General features: G+C 38.0%; 2 protein-coding genes and 1 non-coding gene across 4 annotated transcripts in view; all 3 read left to right on the forward strand.

Moving 5' to 3' along the window:
* Positions 1-11299, forward strand: part of LOC113646873 (collagen alpha-1(XXIII) chain) — a 60942-nt gene extending 49643 nt beyond the window's left edge. Inside the window, exons 7-30 of one of the 2 annotated variants that reach the window (XM_027153348.2) lie at positions 385-411; positions 1111-1137; positions 1334-1360; positions 3307-3366; positions 4426-4542; positions 6225-6251; positions 6351-6377; positions 6480-6533; positions 6663-6725; positions 6828-6863; positions 6995-7054; positions 7166-7210; positions 7592-7636; positions 7736-7825; positions 7927-7980; positions 8157-8213; positions 8306-8332; positions 8419-8487; positions 8632-8694; positions 8817-8843; positions 8926-8979; positions 9084-9170; positions 9986-10024; positions 10113-11299. In XM_027153348.2, the coding sequence (XP_027009149.1) occupies positions 385-411; positions 1111-1137; positions 1334-1360; positions 3307-3366; positions 4426-4542; positions 6225-6251; positions 6351-6377; positions 6480-6533; positions 6663-6725; positions 6828-6863; positions 6995-7054; positions 7166-7210; positions 7592-7636; positions 7736-7825; positions 7927-7980; positions 8157-8213; positions 8306-8332; positions 8419-8487; positions 8632-8694; positions 8817-8843; positions 8926-8979; positions 9084-9170; positions 9986-10024; positions 10113-10115 (1185 nt within the window). In that variant the 3' untranslated portion in view covers positions 10116-11299. The remainder of the gene's footprint in view (positions 1-384; positions 412-1110; positions 1138-1333; positions 1361-3306; positions 3367-4425; positions 4543-6224; positions 6252-6350; positions 6378-6479; positions 6534-6662; positions 6726-6827; positions 6864-6994; positions 7055-7165; positions 7211-7591; positions 7637-7735; positions 7826-7926; positions 7981-8156; positions 8214-8305; positions 8333-8418; positions 8488-8631; positions 8695-8816; positions 8844-8925; positions 8980-9083; positions 9171-9985; positions 10025-10112) is intronic. The other variant, XM_047806030.1, reaches the window with a different exon arrangement.
* Positions 11300-11577: 278 nt separating this feature from the next.
* On the forward strand, positions 11578-11650 carry trnav-cac. The gene has a single exon. It is a non-coding gene; the product is annotated as a tRNA-Val (tRNA).
* Positions 11651-12699: 1049 nt separating this feature from the next.
* Positions 12700-17297, forward strand: LOC113646927 (receptor of activated protein C kinase 1). Its single transcript, XM_027153438.2, has 8 exons — positions 12700-12925; positions 14041-14212; positions 14528-14675; positions 14778-14873; positions 15148-15258; positions 15485-15625; positions 16880-16990; positions 17161-17297. The coding sequence occupies exons 1-8, from the start codon at positions 12817-12819 to the stop codon at positions 17224-17226; spliced, it is 954 nt and encodes a 317-aa protein (XP_027009239.1). The 5' UTR covers positions 12700-12816; the 3' UTR covers positions 17227-17297.
* Positions 17298-18675: the final 1378 nt, after the last annotated feature.

The following is an 18675-nucleotide window of genomic DNA, read 5'->3' on the forward strand; positions in this document are numbered from 1 at the left end:
ATTTCAAGTCAAGAAGCCTTTATTGTCATTTCAACCATATATAACTGATACTGTACAGTACATGGTGAAATGAAACAGCGTTCCTCCAGGACCATGGAGCTACATAAAACAAAAATATTTAGGAGACGCCCTTATCCAGAGCGACTTACATTTTTTTATCTCATTTTTATACAACTGAGCAATGTCGAGGGTTAAGGGAACAACACAGAGCTAAGGACTGGAAGCAAGTTGTCCTAGCCAAATAAAGTGCATCGTATGCAACCTAGTGAAAACAGTGCGAGACAAAACACAAGATAGCTCTGACCAGTGTGCATTCTGCACGTTGTGCAAAAGTATAGAATTGTAGTATATGCGAAATAAGGGCTGATTTGTTTTTGTTTACAGGGTTCTCCTGGTCCTAAAGGCATTCAGGTATGTCCTCATATTCTTTTCGAACTTATTAAGGGACAGATTTGAGACGTGGCTGATTACATTCAGTTTCATATTCTTTCTCTTGTCACTCCCGTTGACATAATCCAATCGCGGGCATCTATGATCTCATGTATACAGAAGAGGGATAGATATCACTTTCCTTTGAGTATTTTAGACTACCTCAGGATACTGCACGAGCAACAGTTGTAAAAAAATGTCTGATTGGCTGTCTTCATGTGACTCGTGAAGCACGTGTTAGTCTTCATCCAGTCTAGCTGGTAGCTGCTAAGAGCTGGCGGGTGGGTGGAAATTGGCAGGTGAACAAATTAACGAGCAGATATATATAACAGATTTTCCAGCATGCACATATTAAAACCCAAAAGAAATGCATTAAGAAGTGGCAGAACATGAAACATCTTGCATGTCTGAGAAACATAAATATAATCCATCATAAACTCACATCATATTTTACACGCCAGTCAAGCAGATACCGTACTCTAAATACACTGGAGGCTAGAATGTGTGAAGCACATGAATGATAGCACATTTCACATAGCTTGGCCCATACAGCACACATAAACTCTCATTTTAGATCATATACCATTACAAAGCAGTGGACATTTGAACGTTACCTATTCGATGCTATTGTGAAAAGAAACATTTATCTGTGTTTTTGACATTTGTCTTTACTTCTGCCAGGGGATGCCAGGGCCAAAAGGAGATAAGGTATGTATAGTAATCTTCTGAATGCATTGTGTATGATATCAGTGAAGGTTTCAGCCTAATGTAAACCAGCTTTGAGATATTGCAACATTTGCCAAAGTACAGCTTCAGGGGGGTTTGCAAAACAGATTACACATAGCTGCACAGTACTTGTGTCAGATATCGTTGCACCCAAGTAAGATCTAACTTGTTTCCGCAGGGTGATCAGGGAGATGTGGGGCCCAGGGTGAGTAACAAGCATCAAACTCTAAACTGATGCCCTACGGCACCAATGAGCTCACACACACCAGATTCTGTATAAATCAGCAAGCTGGTTTTATTTGTCCTCTAGAACATTTATATAGCAGTATTGTTATGAACTGTTTTCATACAGACTTAGCGTTCATAGAGTTCGTGTACATTCCATTCAAAGCATTTTTCATTTGAAATTAGATATTAGGTCAACAAAAAGACTAGCCGATTCCTACCATCTAGCCCTGTTCTCCCTTAATATTATATAATATTCCAACAACTACCAAATTGAGGAGGATGAAGGTGAATACATGCCCCCGTGAAGCTTGTTGGGGCAATATAACACACTGTGGGGAAAACATACATGAACTCCCAGACACCCTACAATTGCTTAGTGTCACACTGATTAACAATTGAGAAATTATATCATTCCTCCAAAACAGAAAGCAAAGCTAGTTTTGCTCCCTGCACTTTCAGTAACAGATGGATAGAGCACAGTGGCTGATGCCAGTAGGAGCAAATAGGATCTGTGAAAAATTCTGTTCAAAATGTACTGATTCCGTAAAATCAGTGTCTCGTCCAGCGAGCTTTGGCTACTCCTTGGATCTGTGTTGCCTTTTATTTGCTTTAAAGCTCAAATATGGGTCTTCTATATTAGAACCTCATTACAAGATATTGCAGACAATGACCAGTTCCTCTTGTTCATGATTTTGGCTTTAGCAGTCAAAGATTAAAAAAAATAATAATAATAATAAAAACGGGAAATCAGTGTCTTGCGCTCCCGATGTCCAATTCCTACTGAGTTCACCACCTGTATCTCGGATCCCACCATTTCATATTACAGTTATAATAATGGATCCAAAATGTGTGTACACAGTGTTTATATATATTTTCCAGACCCATCATGTTAGACTAAATGGCTAAGGTTTGCTATTTTTCACCTGCTATGCCAGCTTGTTCTATTAAAAACAGATGACTTGTCTGGAGTCTTGGAGGAATTGTAAATGCTTTGTGTGGTCTGCATTATTATGGTGAAGAGTGCAAGCCAAAATACTACTAACAACACAGCACAAGTAGACGGTATCGATCCCTTGTTGTAGTGCTCTGTGTTTTGTTTATGATAGTGTGTTAGTACTGTGTTCTGTCATATTTTTATACCTGTGTAAGATTTTAAGATCGGTGGCCTATGGAATCCATTAATGCTCCTGGGGGGAGGGTTACTGTATGTTTAGACCTGGAAGCAGATCCAAACAGTTTCCAACCAGATGGAAGGACTCCGTTTGTACTGCAGGTGGGGTGCGGGTGACCCATGACTTCTGCCTTTTTCCCATCAGTCATGAGAAGTTCCTTAACATCTCGCTCATGGTATAGTTTATATATAAATAACTGAACACAAACAAACGTGTAAGCTTCTTCAGCAAAAAAAAAAGACAATGTTCTCTCCCAACATTTCCCTTTTAGATTCGCAGTGGTCATCATTATTTCATTTAGGAATTATAATATAAAGGGCTGCAGCACCAAAAGCCACTGTTATTTTGGGAAAGAGAGTAAACTTCTCCTGGGAAAATGCTGCCTTTTTTTGGACCCCTTGCCATCCGTGCTAACCGCAACACTAAATAGAAACCTTGTGCTCCAGTGAAAGGTAATCATATCCAGAAGCACATGGTATCTGAAACAACAGTATAATCAGGATGTCTCTAAGAGTCTACTTGTAATTTGTTGGCTGGGAACTAAGTCAAAGTGAATTACCTCAGCACAAAGCGGCATAAAGATCACTGCCGCTCAATGCAAACATTGAGTCATCTTGTTCTCATGTGTGTTCTATCAATGTCCATGTTGTCTTCCTTATCTTTTATCCTAAATCTCTCTTTCGGTGTTCCCCTATTTCTCCTCATGTCCCTCTGTCACTTTGCTCCTGTATTTTCTCTTCTGTTCTCTCAGGGCCCTCCAGCACATGCTGCCTCTGCTGGACTTCTCAGTAATCAGATCCTTACAGTTAAGGTTTGTTCCGCCTTTAGCCTCCGCACATCTTCATTTGTGGTCGTCACTTTCGTCATCTTAGCATTGTTTTAGCATTGTTTCTAAATATCTGCCTCCATTTCTTATTTTACTCTACTGTAATTTCGCATGGGAACGGAAACTTCAACCACAGAAATCTTGCTACTTTTCTTGCTAGAGATCTTCTGCCTATGATGCTTCATCCTAATATATGCTCTCAAAACAGTTCACTGGTTCTATCCTGCTCTTTTTTCTCACACACTTGCTTTATTTCTTGTCTTTCTCCACACCCTTGCTGACAGATGGGCTTTCCACACTAAGCTCATTGCTTCCTCACATGTCAGAGTTGAACGCCAGACGTTCTAAAGGTACAGCAAAAACATCACGCACGTTTCAGCTCCTTCCCTCCAACTCTCATCACTCTCATCATCATTACTCTTCCTCACTTTCTTCTCCTTATGCCTTTACTGACTTATGGCATGCATGTCCTTGGCCTTGACCCCACAATTAGCTCCTATAGAAGTCTGGACTTTTAACAGGCATGCCTGTTTTGAATTAGAGAGTGTAAAACTGTGAGAGAGGTATATATGCCTTGGCGTGGTTAAATATTTTGTTTACCGACATTACAAGAGAAAAACATGCCACTCAAACCACAGCTAATGAAATGAACCAAAATAGTGTTTTCTCATTCTGACAACATAATATGCTGAAATGGGACTATTTCATATGAAACCACAACCTTGAAATCTTTCTCTTTAGATGATAGCCCGGTTTGCCAGCAGCCTCTGTTTCACAGTGAGGCTTTTGAAAAAATGTCATCTCCTCTCGCCACGTGCCTTTTAAAACAGCCAATTTTTGGGACCTGGCCATGGCTGCCAAATGTCTCTGCTTTATTATGCATTGTATTGTGAAATTAATATGACACATGAATGGCTTGTGGGTGGCAAAAAACAGTCAAGTAACATCTAGGCATGAAAGTGAAACAAAAGGATATTATAGAGCAATTTTTATGAGTGTTGTACTTTCCATCAATTCTCTGTTTCTCTTTGAATTTGTGCACAGGGTGATCAGGGTCAGGCTGGGCCTCCAGGTCCGCCAGGGCCTCCTGGACCATCTGGCCCCAGAGGGCCCCCAGGAAACATGGGCAGAGATGGACCCCAGGGCCACCCAGGAGAGCCAGTAAGAGAGTGAACATGGCACACCCGCATTCATAGACACATTCATTTTGTCTCCTGTGATGAGCTCACACTTCAAATGAGCCGACATGACTCACATATGGAGGTCGACTACTTCTTTGTTCAACAGGTGTTGCTTTTCTCATCATGACACTATATACAAAGGTTAACCCAATGTTCACGCATGGGCTCAATTTTTATTTTAATCAAAGACACACTCTGAGGGCAGAGGCAATGTGGTTCAGTCCAATCAATCTAGAACCTCACACACTAACCGCAGAATTGGAAGCATTTTCTCTTTCTGTACCGCTTTCCTTTCCTTTTGGGTTCCATAGATACATTAAACTGGAGAAGACAGAAATTATAAACTATAATTATTTTATATAGACATCAAGTAGTCTCAGCCTCAAACACTCTATTCACGGTCATTGTACACTTTTCTGGCCACAGGCTTCAAAATCACTGATTGACTCAGTAGACCTCTATGTATTTATATTTTTGTGTGCTGGTTTACAGTAGGAAAGCAAAATAGTAGTAGTGAGTATAAAAAACAACTCTGGTTGGTCATCTGCTATGTCAGTCCAATTGTTGTCCAAAAGTTATTAGCTACATTTTTTGCTAAAATGTTCTAGGCTCTCCAGTTAATGCTATCAGACTGGATTTCGAGACTAGGCATCAAGCAACCAGAGTACAGTGGTACCTATCTATCAAATGTTCAATTTCTTTATCGCCTCAACACAATCAGAGAGATAAATCTCCCTAATTTTCATCTCCAACCACCTTCTTTTTCTGTTGCTAATTCCCACTAAGGCAATTTCTTTCTCTTTAATATGAACACATGTTTTGGGCTCACATGCTCTAATGGCATTTCCTGTTGTTGTCATGCAAATTGTAAATGTGTTTATCCTTGGTTGGGAAAAAACTACCTCATTAACAGCTTAAGGCCTGATGCCAAGGATCTGCCCTTTTCAGTCAGTGAGCAATACAAGACGTAGGTCTCGAAAAAGCACGGTTGTGTGTGCTTAATTCATAAAAGTTCTTACTTGTGTTAGATTATAATCAAATAGGAAGTATTATAGGTCCCTAAAAGGCTGCCTCCATATAACATCTTGAGTTCTACCATTGGATTTATTGTTGTTATTTCATCATAACCAGTACCATACTTTTGCAAAAACAACCTGTGCTTTATAATGCTGTAAACATGTTTTCATAACCTTTATTTATAACTATCAGACTGTGATATATGTAAGGCTGGCTTTGTGTAATATGCAATGTGTATTTACTACAACAGGCTTTAATCTGTGGAACATTAGTTCTATGAACTGCAGGATTCAATTATTTTCTTCTTTTCGTTTAAAGTAGGACGTGGATTTCGGGCTTAATTCCGTTGTTTACACATTTCTCTTTTATGTTTTTCCCAATTATAGCTTGAATATCTGTGAACTGTTTTCAGTCAGAACCAGGGGTTTTTCTGCCCATGGTTCAGAAGGTCTTTTTTCCTTTGAGGTGTGGTCTCAAGCTGTGGTGTTGAGTTGCCTAAGACATACAGTGTCCATGCGTTTTTAGTTTAGGCTCAGGGTGCAGTACTTAGGTTTACTCTTCTGTGGACTTGTTAAAGAGAGACATCTACTGGATAATATTTAGAACCTTCACTGATCCACTAATATCAGATATCTCTTCTAATAGGGTCTTCCTGGCAAGGATGGGAATGAGGTTGGTATCGAGGTCTTATTTGGTCTCATGCATCAGATACATATCATTAAAACTCTTTTTCAAATTGTTTCACTTGTTGTTTTTATCTGTCTTTAAAAGGGTCCCATTGGGCCACATGGTATAAAGGTAAATCCTTCATTAAATATTGTTTTAATTATTTTTATTGCGTCTGTTTAAATGTCACAGTTATGCTTGGCACCATTGTTAAATTCACTGTCTTTGACACAGGGTGATGTCGGAGAGCCTGGAATGAATGGGCTTCAGGGTCCTCCAGGGATTAAGGTACAGATGCTGTTAGGACCAATTCATAGAATACTTACTGACTGTATTATTCAATTAACCAGTATGATTGTATCCGCATCAGTTTCTCATGTTTTGCTGTTCTGTCTTTCTCTTATTGTTGTTCTGCAGGGAGAACAAGGAGAACCAGGTGATGAAGGGAAAAGAGGCATGGATGGACCACCAGGCATAAAGGTACTGCTCAAAATATCACTGAGGTGTATATGCATGGAGCACATAAAGTGAAACAGGTGACATTCGTGGCTTGATGCACACCAGTATTAAATGCTTTTACAGGGAGAGAAAGGAGATGCTGGTGCTCCAGAACTCCAGGTAAGAAGGACGTGTCCCCAATCCATGAACCCTATGAATTTGTCTCACTGCAGAGCAATTATATAATATGATTAGCATTAGTAAGCTGTATAATTAATTTATCTAACTTATCCTGCTTTTCCGCTGTTTAGAAAGGTGCTCCAGGTGTCTTCGAGAACACTGACCTGTCTGAAAGATTACAAATTTTGCAGGTAGGAATCTCTCTGGCCACAATAAAACTAACACCAGGGTTATTTGTAGCACTGTAACATAAAATCAGATATTGTTAGACTTAATTTGCATAACATACTTTTTTCCTACAGGGCCCACCTGGTCCTCCAGGGCCTCCTGGAGAGCAAGGAGTAAAGGTGAGAACATTCCTCCTTCTCTTTATCCCTGAACTCAGTTGCCATTTGTAAATATGAAAACATCATATGATGATAACAATTCAGCTTGATATCTGGTTTCAGAAGCAGCCCCTGGAAAACTGCTTCGCAAATAAAAAGACCATCAGTATTATGTACCATAAACTGGTTGCCAAAAGAAAAGCAGTGGTCTAAATTATAGCCCCATCGTGCCCCCAATTATTTTCCAAATTAACCCATATCAAAAGGAACACCACTCCTGTTAGAAGGTGTTGATTGAACCATAAGCATGATTTGTTTATAGAATGTATATACCATGAATTTAGACAGTGATATACGACCATGCAAATCTGTTTTATCCCCTGAAATGTAATATGTTAACAGGGAGAGGTGGGCTCTCCTGGGATTCCTGGATCTGAAGGCATACAGGTAGAGTAAATCATATGCAACATTTATTGTAGCATATCTTATCTGCGGTGTATGCTTGAATGGTCTACGTTGTAACTTGACTTTATGTCTTGACCACAGGGTTCAAAAGGAGAAAGAGGGGATAGAGGAGAACCTGGAGTGACAGGAGAAAAAGGGGAGAGGGGAGAGATGGGTCTGCCTGGGCAAACCGTGAGTGTGATGCATTATATATTATCTGATGTGGTGTTGTGAAAAATATTGCTTTATATAGTTGAGAAAAGTACAGATTAAAATGTGTCTGTTTATTTCAGGGAGCTGGTGGTCAGAAAGGGGAGAAGGGAGACTCCAGAATTGAGGACAATCTGGTACAGGATTTCATTTTAAAAAAAGCTCTTTGTTTTCTCTTCGATTGGTTTTAATAAAACTAGTAAATCTGCACTTGCATTTATCTATTAACAAGCTATTAGGTATTATGTTTTTTTGTTTATTTGTTTGTTTGTTTGATGAATGCAAGTCAGTTATGTTGAAAATCTCCTTTCAGGATCAGATTATTGCATTGCCAGGCCCTCCAGGGCCACCTGGCCCTCAAGGAATTATGGTAAATAAAAAAAATCAACGCCTTTTCATTCTGTTTTCAGATACAATCGGTAAAGTTCAGTATACAAAACTAATAATCTTATTTGTTCTCAGGGCCTTCATGGAATGCCTGGTCAAAAGGTACACTTGTTCTTGCAGTTTGAAATGAGAAAGGGCAAAATCATTTTAAAGGATAGTCGTAACTGTTTGTGTATATTTTATCTCAGGGAGAGCCTGGTGATTCAGTTAAAGGAGAGAAGGGGGATGTTGGAGAAAAAGGACCACAAGGGCCACGGGTAAGCAATGCATGGTTTCTCACCTGACATTGGTTACAGATGCTATATACTGTAACTGTCCAGGGGGGGAGCAAAGTACAGTACAGTATAAGGACATCTTCACATAAGGTTTAATTTGATGTTGTTCTCCTCCACAATGTTCAGGGTCTTCAAGGTTATCCTGGCTCAAATGGATTGGTAGGTCTACCAGGTGCAAAAGGTGAAAAGGTCAGTTTCCTCCAAAAGCCATAATTAATTTTTATATATATATATATATATATTATTGATATTAGATTCAGGAAACATTGTTCTTACTGCTGTAAATATGAGTATTATTTTTGTTCTAACAGGGAAAACAAGGAGAGCCTGGATTAGATGTGAGTGGATGTAATCATACAGCATCATATGATTATATACCTATTATTTAAACTGTTACTGACATTATGTTTCTTCATACAGGGTTTTCCAGGATTACGAGGAGAGAAGGGTGATAAAGGGGAACGAGGAGAAAAGGTGAATTAGAGAGACATTCTTCTTGACATCATGACATCATGACATCACGTGTGGTGACTTAATTATTTGTACAATTATCTAACACTTTCTTCTATTTCTTTCAGGGTGAAAGAGGCTCGCTGGGGAAAAGGGGTCTGAAAGGAGAGAAAGGAGAGCAGGGACCTCCAGGTCTGGATCAGCCTTGTCCTGTGGTATGTTCTCCACCTTATTCTACACTGTGGAAAGTGGAAAAATATGTTTAACACTGTAGGAGGAATACAACACAATGAGGTGTGCTATTATGTGAAAAATTATTAATTATTATCACATTGATTAATGAATGGCAGGTCACATCATTTCTAGGTACATTAATAAACATCTTAGAGACAAATTAGCTTCTGTGCTTACATTACAACAAGTAGAAATAGTTGTTCCCTTTACCAGCCGCTCTGACAGGGAGGCTGAGTCCCCCCTACAGATGTCCTCGAACCCGTTGTAAAGTATTTCTGCTTTGGGTGTGTTGTGTTTTGTATTTATGTTTTGTTCTGCCTTCACTAATTATGGTCTACTGGGTCTCTCTGCACATAATCATGGTGTTTTCTTCATACAACAAGGCTTTAATTTAATTCTTGGTATACTTGGTATACCATTTTGCAAAATGATGCATACTAGCACAATAAAATCATCCAATTAAGGTTTGTGAACATGTGTCTAAAATAGTCTCTGGCGTCATTGGTGTGTTGTCATCAGATTTTGGAGCAATTAGATTAGTGTGCCCTGTTGCCCTAATTTTTATGCCTAGGTTGTAGAGACATTATGTTATGTTTCTGTCTGTCTGTCTAGATTTGTCATCAAATAAAGGAAATACAATTAATGTGGATCTGATCCAAACAAGTTCAAAGTCATAGCTTGGCCTTCCATTGCTTCTTTGCTGTCAGAATACAAACTAGTAACATGAAGGACTAGACTTTAAAACCAGTACTTATAAAGGTAGCTTCTTGTCTTTTTTTTTTATTTCTGTTCATAGGACCGGGATGGACTACCGATAGCAGGATGCTGGCATAAGGTTAGTATCTTACAGCTTGGACTTTTAAAAATGTGATGTTTTATATCAACATACTGCATTAATCTTTGCCCTCTTGCTCTCTTTGCAGTGATGACCAGAATCTTTGGAGTGTGTACATATTTGACACTAAACCTTTTACACACACACTCCCTTTCATTTTGTTTGTTTTATTTAATATTGTGTGAATTGATTTTTAAAAAAATACTTTCAACTCCTTGTGGAAGTTATTGTTGCTTTTTTTCTACAAAGAAAGACTCTAATTTTAAGGACTAAAGCAAAGAGAGTTGATTTGAGACCAGCTGCGGATAGTACATGGACTTGTGGAATGAGAGAGAACCACACCATTATGATCCCAAACTCATCTGACAGACTGCAGCGTGACACTTGATATCTGAACTGAACAGTTTTAAGCAGCCTTTGTTTACCTGGAACACACAGCTTGTCCATTTTTTATCACTTTTTTTAAATGATAAGGTTTATAAGCAGGAAAGAAATTGTTCACGATTGTGGAAACTGTTCTACCCTGAAGGAACCATCACTGTTCTAGTGCATGGGATTGAACTCTATAAAAGTAACAACGTGGGATATTGACTGTTGCCTGGATGACCCCATATGACCCCGTAGTCTGACATGGCATAAACTCATGTCAGATAGAAACCAATCTTTTTCCTGTACATCTGAATAAAATCCGGAAATGGAACCATAATTACGTCAAAGTTTGCACTACAAGAGGATGAGAAGTGGACGAGATATTAGGCTCAAAAAATGTTTATCTTTTCAGTTACCGAGTACAAGGAACTGCTTTACATTCTCAGTACTCTTAAATAATTATGTGTAAATAATATGTATAGTTATTAGCTTTCACTGTTTAATAAAATTGTTCTACTGATATGCAACATGATGTGTTTTATGTATTCCTCTCAACAGTCCTTACACGTATACATTTTATCACGCAAAAGACTTTCTTGTGTTAATAGCATGCTGTGTTATATTGTAAGATTTTACAGCAAGTGTATTTTTTAGCAATTTTGATGTGTGGTTTATAATGACCGGATGTTTTTTCAGCTAGACAGATGTGTTTTGGTTGTGTAGTTTGGTTACAAGTATGCAAAAGACATATGAAAACTTTAATGAATGTAAATTTCATTATTGTATGACATGACTTGTTTATATGCCCTTTAACAGAAATGCTGACTTATAATTTGAGTGAACTTTTGGTACAATTAATATGGGTATACATCTGACAAAAGAAATAAATCACAATTTATAGCTGAATCTTGTGTTTTATTACTGTGTTTAGTTTTTCTATGATTTTGATATATGCGTTATTGTTTTAGAAGATATATATATATATGTGCGTTAAGTATTGCTCTACAGTTATGCAAAAAGATTATATTTTTAACTATATATGTCTATATATAATAAAAAATATATGTATAGAATTATATATAATATTAATATATATTATATATTTATATTTCATTATATACATATATAATATATAATATATGTTTCACTGTCATATGTCATATTATAAAGGCACAATGATGTCAGTTTCCGTAGTGTAGTGGTTATCACGTTCGCCTCACACGCGAAAGGTCCCCGGTTCGAAACCGGGCGGAAACATATATTATATTTTTGAATCATTTTATATCTGTGTTACAAATACGTGCTACATATGTAAGCAATAAAATAAATAAATAAACAAAAGGTTAAAGGCGGAATAAGAAAAATATTTATGCCTTGTTAATTAACTTGACTCTTGCGCCACCGAATAACATATTTCATGTTGTACTACAGGCCACCGCTAGAGGGCGAACGAACACCTTTTTACCACAGACTTGCTCATTGGGGATAAAAACAAACACATTTATATATATATCTAATATTAATCTTGAATTTTGTATTCTATTTATCCTTATATTATTCTTTATAATAACCCTTTGCTCTATGTTTATGTTCTTTAAAGCTGCTTTGAGACATTGTAAACTGTAAAAAGTGCTATACGAATAAATTTGAACTGAATTGAAATTTAGTTTATGTATTAGATGGCTAAAATTATATAATTTTAAATAATTATCAATAATAATTTGTCTAATGTAAACAGTTGAATACTCGATCATTTAAATCATTTAATCATCGGTAGAATGTTCTGGAATAAAAACTAATTTGTAATAATGGTTAATAATTCTAAATAATTTTACAATTAAAAAGGTTTCCACTTATGGAAATTTTGAGTAAAGTTTTGAGAATATTTATAAAGTATTTAAAAAATATTTGTAAACAATTATTAATAATAATTTGTCTAATGTGAACAGTTGAATACTCGATCATTTAAATCATTTAATCACCGGTGGAACGTTCTGGAATAAAAAATAATTTGTAAAAATGATTAACAATTATTAATCGTTAATAATTTGAAATAATGTTAAATTGATTTTTACTTATTTAAAAAATACTTTTAAATAATTATTAATAATTAAGAAAAAATTTAAATACTTTTAGATGATGATTGATAATAATAAGTTGTCTCATGTGAACAGTCGACCATTTAAATAATATTTATAACACGAGCGCGTTACAAATTATAAAGCAGCCTGTGTTTTCCAATCGACTTCTAAAAGACTACAAATCCCCATGATGCAACAGAAGAACGCGCGTGCAGAAGATTCGCTTCCGGGTGTTTGACGGTCCTTTTCCTGTGCCTAATAAACTGAGGAGTTAGGCTAGCTTAGCCCTCCGTTTCAATCTAAAGCCATCGAGCCCGAAAGGCGCGATTAAAGTTGACCAAAATGACCGAGCAGATGACTCTGAGAGGGACCCTGAAGGGCCACAGTGGTTGGGTGACCCAAATCGCCACAACTCCTCAGTTTCCTGACATGATTCTGTCCGCGTCCAGAGGTGAGGGCCTGCGCCATGACTGTGTGTGTGTCGGCTGTGTGTATGTGGCACAGTGTCGTGCTGTTTATCACTCGTTAATGACACAAATAAGCGGACAAACACAAACCTTACGACCTGTCAATGTTTCTCTGACAGAAAAGGGTTTTTTTTTCTCTCCAAGTTAATGGTGTTGTGTTATTTTTATTATCTGTAGTGTCTGTATCTGTCTATAGCACCTGCATCTGTCTATATATAACCTTAGTGTAATATTTCACATTCATATATATATATATTTATATATATTTATATATATTTAGTAGACTTGTGTATTACACTTTTTTTAATGCCATAAACCTTATAACCTTCTACTTGTTGTTCCTTTACAACAGTGTCTGCACTTTTTTTTAATGCCATAGCCTTAGAACCATTTGTGTATGTTTCAACAATGTCCACACATCTCTGCCCTGCTATAGCTTTTATATTTATTAACTGTTCATATATTTACATATATACCTCTATATCACATGCCGTACATATGTTTACATATATCTATATATATACTACATACTGTACATATGTTTACTAATATACCTATTATATATTATATGCTGTACATATGTTTAGATAGATAGATAGATAGATAGATAGATAGATAGAGATCACATGTTGTACATATGTTCATATATTTATCTGCACTTGTCTATTTGCACGATTGCTACTCTTTGCACTTCTGGTAGATGCCAAACTGCATTTTGATGCCGTATACCTGTACTATACAATGACAATGAAATTCTGTCTTATCAATTTAAGGTATACATTGTACATTTCAAGCTCTCTTCGTTCTCCTGTTTTGTTTTTTTTTGTTTGTTTGTTTAATATGTAAAATTAACACTATAGTTTTAGCCATTTAAAGCTCACGGTGCAATAATGTTCCTTCAGATCCTTATTTTACAGCCTTGCATTTCTGTTGGAGACTTTACTACAGTCTTAAATCTTTCCAAACCATTTTTTGTTCATTTGTTTGTAATTTGATGCAATTTAGTGAGCACTTTTCTATCAGTGTGATTAACGTCCAAAAAAATAGGGTTCCACTTATGGGAAAAATATCTTAGCCAGAATTTTGTTTGATCTTACAGATAAGAGCATCATCATGTGGAAGCTGACCCGTGATGAGACTAACTACGGCGTCCCTCAGCGTGCTTTGCGTGGCCACTCGCACTTCGTCAGCGATGTGGTCATCTCCTCGGACGGCCAGTTTGCTCTGTCCGGATCGTGGGACGGCACTCTTCGCCTCTGGGATCTCACCACGTGAGTCAACCCAAATCTGACAGCTTTTAGTTGCTCTCTGACTTAACAGTTGCCAGTTTTATTACCCCAGATGTTCAATAGTTGGTTGAAGGCTACAGGAGCTATACCATTTAATGTAAAGTAACCTTTTAGGCTTCAGTGTGGTTCTTCAGGCATAAATCTTTCCTCACTTGTCTCAGAACAAATCGTTTGGCTTAGAAGGAATGTTTCCTCATGAACAGTTTATTTATTAAGGGTAAAGGCTGTAGTAGAATGTTAGGTGCATGATTTATACTTTAGATTTGTACAGGTATAAGCTTCCTTTACGTTTCTTAGGGGAACCACAACTCGCCGCTTTGTTGGACACACCAAGGACGTGCTGAGCGTTGCTTTCTCTGCTGATAACCGCCAGATCGTGTCTGGCTCCCGGGACAAGACCATCAAGCTGTGGAACACTCTGGGTGTCTGCAAATACACCATCCAGGTGAGACTTCCTCATCTATAAACCTGTCAATTAAAATGTGCATGAAGTTCTTCCATGAAGGGCTTGTATTGCGCTCAGGACAAATAGTGTGTGCTTTCACAGGATGAGGGCCACTCTGAGTGGGTGTCCTGTGTGCGCTTCTCACCCAACAGCAGCAATCCCATCATCGTCTCCTGCGGCTGGGACAAACTGGTTAAGGTGAGCTCACATTTATAGTATTATTGAACTTCGTAGATTCATTGTGTTATAGCACTCAAGTCCACACAATGGATTGCTTGTAAAACCTTATTACACATTTTATCATTTGTTTATTGTCGTTTATCATTTGTGTGCTGATGAGCCTTCATGCAAACCTCTGTTTATTTGGTTTCATTCTCATTACTGGTTGCAGTAATTTTGGATTTTGGAGAGAAAAAAAGGCTGTTACTTGCTTTGAAACGCATTAAAAACGATAATATTTATTGCATCTCAGGTGTGGAATCTGGCCAATTGCAAGCTGAAGACCAACCACATTGGTCACACCGGCTTCCTGAACACGGTCACCGTCTCCCCTGATGGGTCCCTCTGCGCTTCTGGCGGAAAGGTAACTCCACCCTTTAACCCTGGATTAAAAAACATGCCTCGTGTTAAAGGAATCTAACAAGTCATCAGCACCGATCCTGATTTGTTGTACGATTCAGAATTTTTACAAGGTGTTCGAAAGAGGACAGCGCTGCTATCTGTTTATTTAGTGATATCCATTCCAACTGATACGCTCTTGTATGTCGTGTATGTGCCCTGATCGTTTGTGTCTTGTTCTCGTTACGTAGGACGGACAGGCCATGCTGTGGGATCTGAATGAAGGGAAGCACCTGTACACCCTGGATGGTGGTGACACCATCAACGCTCTCTGCTTCAGCCCTAACAGATACTGGCTCTGTGCAGCCACCGGCCCCTCCATCAAGATCTGGGTATTGCAGTTTTTCTACTACATTTTCACTTGCTGGTTGTTCTGAGAATTGTATGCAAAGCATTTAGCATTTTCTTAGCGTTAAGCTTACCATACAGAAGCAGCCATGCGAGCCTGTGATTTAAAGTCGTGTTTAAAATATCTTTTCTCGATTGACTTTCATTTCTTTTACTCTGCTTCCGATAACCAAATTCATACCCTGTATTTTTCATGTTTCACGTCTCATGCAAAATCACCTTCATGCTTTAATCGGCTTTTCTTAATGTAAGTTCTTAATGTAATTCATCGTGTGCAAACTTTTTGTGAAGGAAATGCTTGACTTAGATAGACCGGTAGAATGTTCTACTTTGCTCCAAACATCAGTAAAAATGATGTAGCGTGATGAATAACAGCACAATAGAAAGGAAACCCAGTGTGTCAACAAGAACGCTCTCTAACAAGGTTTCACAGTTCCAGACTGAGAACCTCTTTAATTTCATCTAATATTAGGACTTTCTTGGTTCATGAGGTCTTGGCTTGATTTGTGAATAAAAGATCAGTGTGTTTAGTGGTTTGGAATCTGTGTGTGGATCAGTGTTTAGTAGAAACGCAGATCCTTGACCACATCACATCTTCAGCTATAATGGACCTGATTGAGTTGCATTTTGCTGCAACAGAGCAATCTGACAGGTTTGTGCTGGACAGATGGAGAAGTACAGGACAGAGAGCTGGGAAGTGGTCCTCCCCATGTGAGATGTCAGCAACTCTTTCAGTCTGTTAAAGAGCGAACACAATTTAACATGCCGTAGGCTCAGTGCTCTAACGGTTTTAGATGAAGTGAAACGAGTCCTACCATAAACTTGAATGTATCACCGACTCACTTCTGGGTGCAAGACAAGGGAACTGTGTGACACCTCTACTACAAGGTGGCTTATATTTACCCTCTGAACTAATAGATGGCTGGGGCTTTGTGTTTGAAGTTGATAAAGTAGCCTTAAACTTATTGCATACACTGGTGTCATAAGGTCGCTTTAACATCAATGAAACGTGCACGTGTTTCTATTTATTGTACCAAATGTTTTCCCACACAGAGTGCAATAATTACTGTTTGCTTGAATACAGATTTTTCTAGAAAGCATGTATCCAATGTTTTTCAGGATGTAGCAAGTTCATTCTAGTGCTCTGTTGTTGCTCGGCTGTTTCCACGACCAGCTCTTACTCTGTTCAGTTTGTTCTCCGTCTCTGAACTGTACTGGTGTCGCTGCTTTCTCTACAGGATCTAGAGGGCAAAATCATTGTTGATGAGCTGAGGCAGGAGGTGATCAGCACCAGCAGCAAGGCTGAGCCGCCGCAGTGCACTTCCCTGGCCTGGTCTGCTGACGGACAGGTAAGAGAGCAGACTCCCCTTCGGGTCTGCTGTGTGTGCGCGAGAGCCTGAGTGTAACCCGTTTGTCTTCTCAGTCAATGGGCTGTTAGATATAAAGTCTAAATGCAGCAGCCAGGTGAGCTCTTGAGCACCTGTATTAAGCATAATGTTTCCTATTTGTTTTTTCTCAGACTCTGTTTGCTGGCTACACTGACAACCTCATCAGAGTGTGGCAGGTTACCATTGGAACCCGATAGACCTTAAATCCAAGAGCAAAATACTAAAAGTGGAACTTGGATAAAAATGAATAAAGTAATAAAAATGGAAACATTTGGTATCTGTAGTATTTTTTCTTTCTTTATTTGTTTGGTAATGTGTAACGTTATGTGGTTAAAGTTAACCGACGTCTCGTCTGTTTCTGACTCCTTACACGCCCTGGTCGTCTCTCCGGTGACTTAGCGCTGCTTATTGATCGTTGATCTGTTGGGTTATGGCTGAGATTTGTATGACAAGTGAAATTCATCACACTCTACTGGATGTTAAGTTACAAATGATAATTCTATTTGTGTAGTCTTTCCAAAAGAAACCCTCAAACACAGATTTCAGTGACCCTAGCCGTATGTTGGATGTCTGTAAGCTCATGCATGCAGAAGATGCAGCAGATGGTGCTTTCACAACCCTGTAAAGCAGCATGAGCAGCAGTTTGGTTAACTTCAAGTGTCTCAGAGGACGTGTGGGAGAGCCTTCACTCTCTGGGGAAGATGTAAACGGAGGTTAAGAACTGGCCAAGACTAAAATCAGAGGTGCGAGGGATACAGTGGATACAGGGTTTGCAGTGATGAGGTAAAAATACCTTCTGTAGAACAGCTATATATATATTTAATCCTTAAAAGCAACAGAAACAATTTAATGTTTTTTTTAATGGCTACTGGACGACATCATGGCCCGTATGTTGAACAGAGATTTGGTGGAACAATACAGCAGACAATAACATTTAGTAACCTTAAGCATGGTTAACCAATGTGATTTAAGTAAAGTTGGAAAATATGTTTTTGCCAATTATTCTATTACCTGAATGAAAACTTCTTTTTTTTCTCAATCAAGTTAAGAATATATTTCAGTGGTTTGTGTTTTTGTTTTTAGCAATTATATGTTTGACTTCTTATGGTGGCAAATTTCCAATAATGTAGTCCTTGAAGTCTTTAGAGAGGTAGACTGGGCTCATGGTGTCGATTAAAATCTAGCAACATAATTGAGAGAGACATGATATTTATACTGATTTTTAAAAATATAGTGCTGGTGAATTTTAGTGGTATAAGAGGAATAAAATGCTGTTAACATCAGCTTTTGTCTGGTAACATCCCACATCACATTGATTGTTTGCCTGTGGTGTTTTTTTTTTTCACTTACTTATTTAATAATGAACCGATGAATGTGACGGCCTCAGAAAAAGGTGAAAAGGCAATAAAAAAGATGCAGAGCCAATCCTTGTCTTTTCCCTTATAAAAAGCAAAAAAAAAGATTCTTAACTTGAAACACCCACTTTTTGTGTAGCTTGCATTTGCTAATACTAACTTTTTTAAGTTTTTTTTTTTTTTTTTTTAATAATTTTGGTAGTGATATAAATCCTTACAGAAACCTGTTCATCGTTACGTACACGGACGTTATTCCTCTTCTGCTAACAGTATTATTCTGTGTTCTTTTCG

The sequence above is a fragment of the Tachysurus fulvidraco genome, chromosome 21 (genome assembly GCF_022655615.1).
Source record: "Tachysurus fulvidraco isolate hzauxx_2018 chromosome 21, HZAU_PFXX_2.0, whole genome shotgun sequence".
Taxonomy (NCBI): domain Eukaryota; kingdom Metazoa; phylum Chordata; class Actinopteri; order Siluriformes; family Bagridae; genus Tachysurus; species Tachysurus fulvidraco.

Coding starts and splice junctions, on each gene's coding strand:
- LOC113646927 (XM_027153438.2), top strand. CDS start 12,817: ATGACCGAGCAGATGACTCTGAGAGGGACCCTGAAGGGCCACAGTGGT. Junction 12,926..14,040: donor GATTCTGTCCGCGTCCAGAG/GTGAGGGCCTGC, acceptor TTGATCTTACAG/ATAAGAGCATCATCATGTGG. Junction 15,259..15,484: donor TCTGCGCTTCTGGCGGAAAG/GTAACTCCACCC, acceptor CTCGTTACGTAG/GACGGACAGGCCATGCTGTG.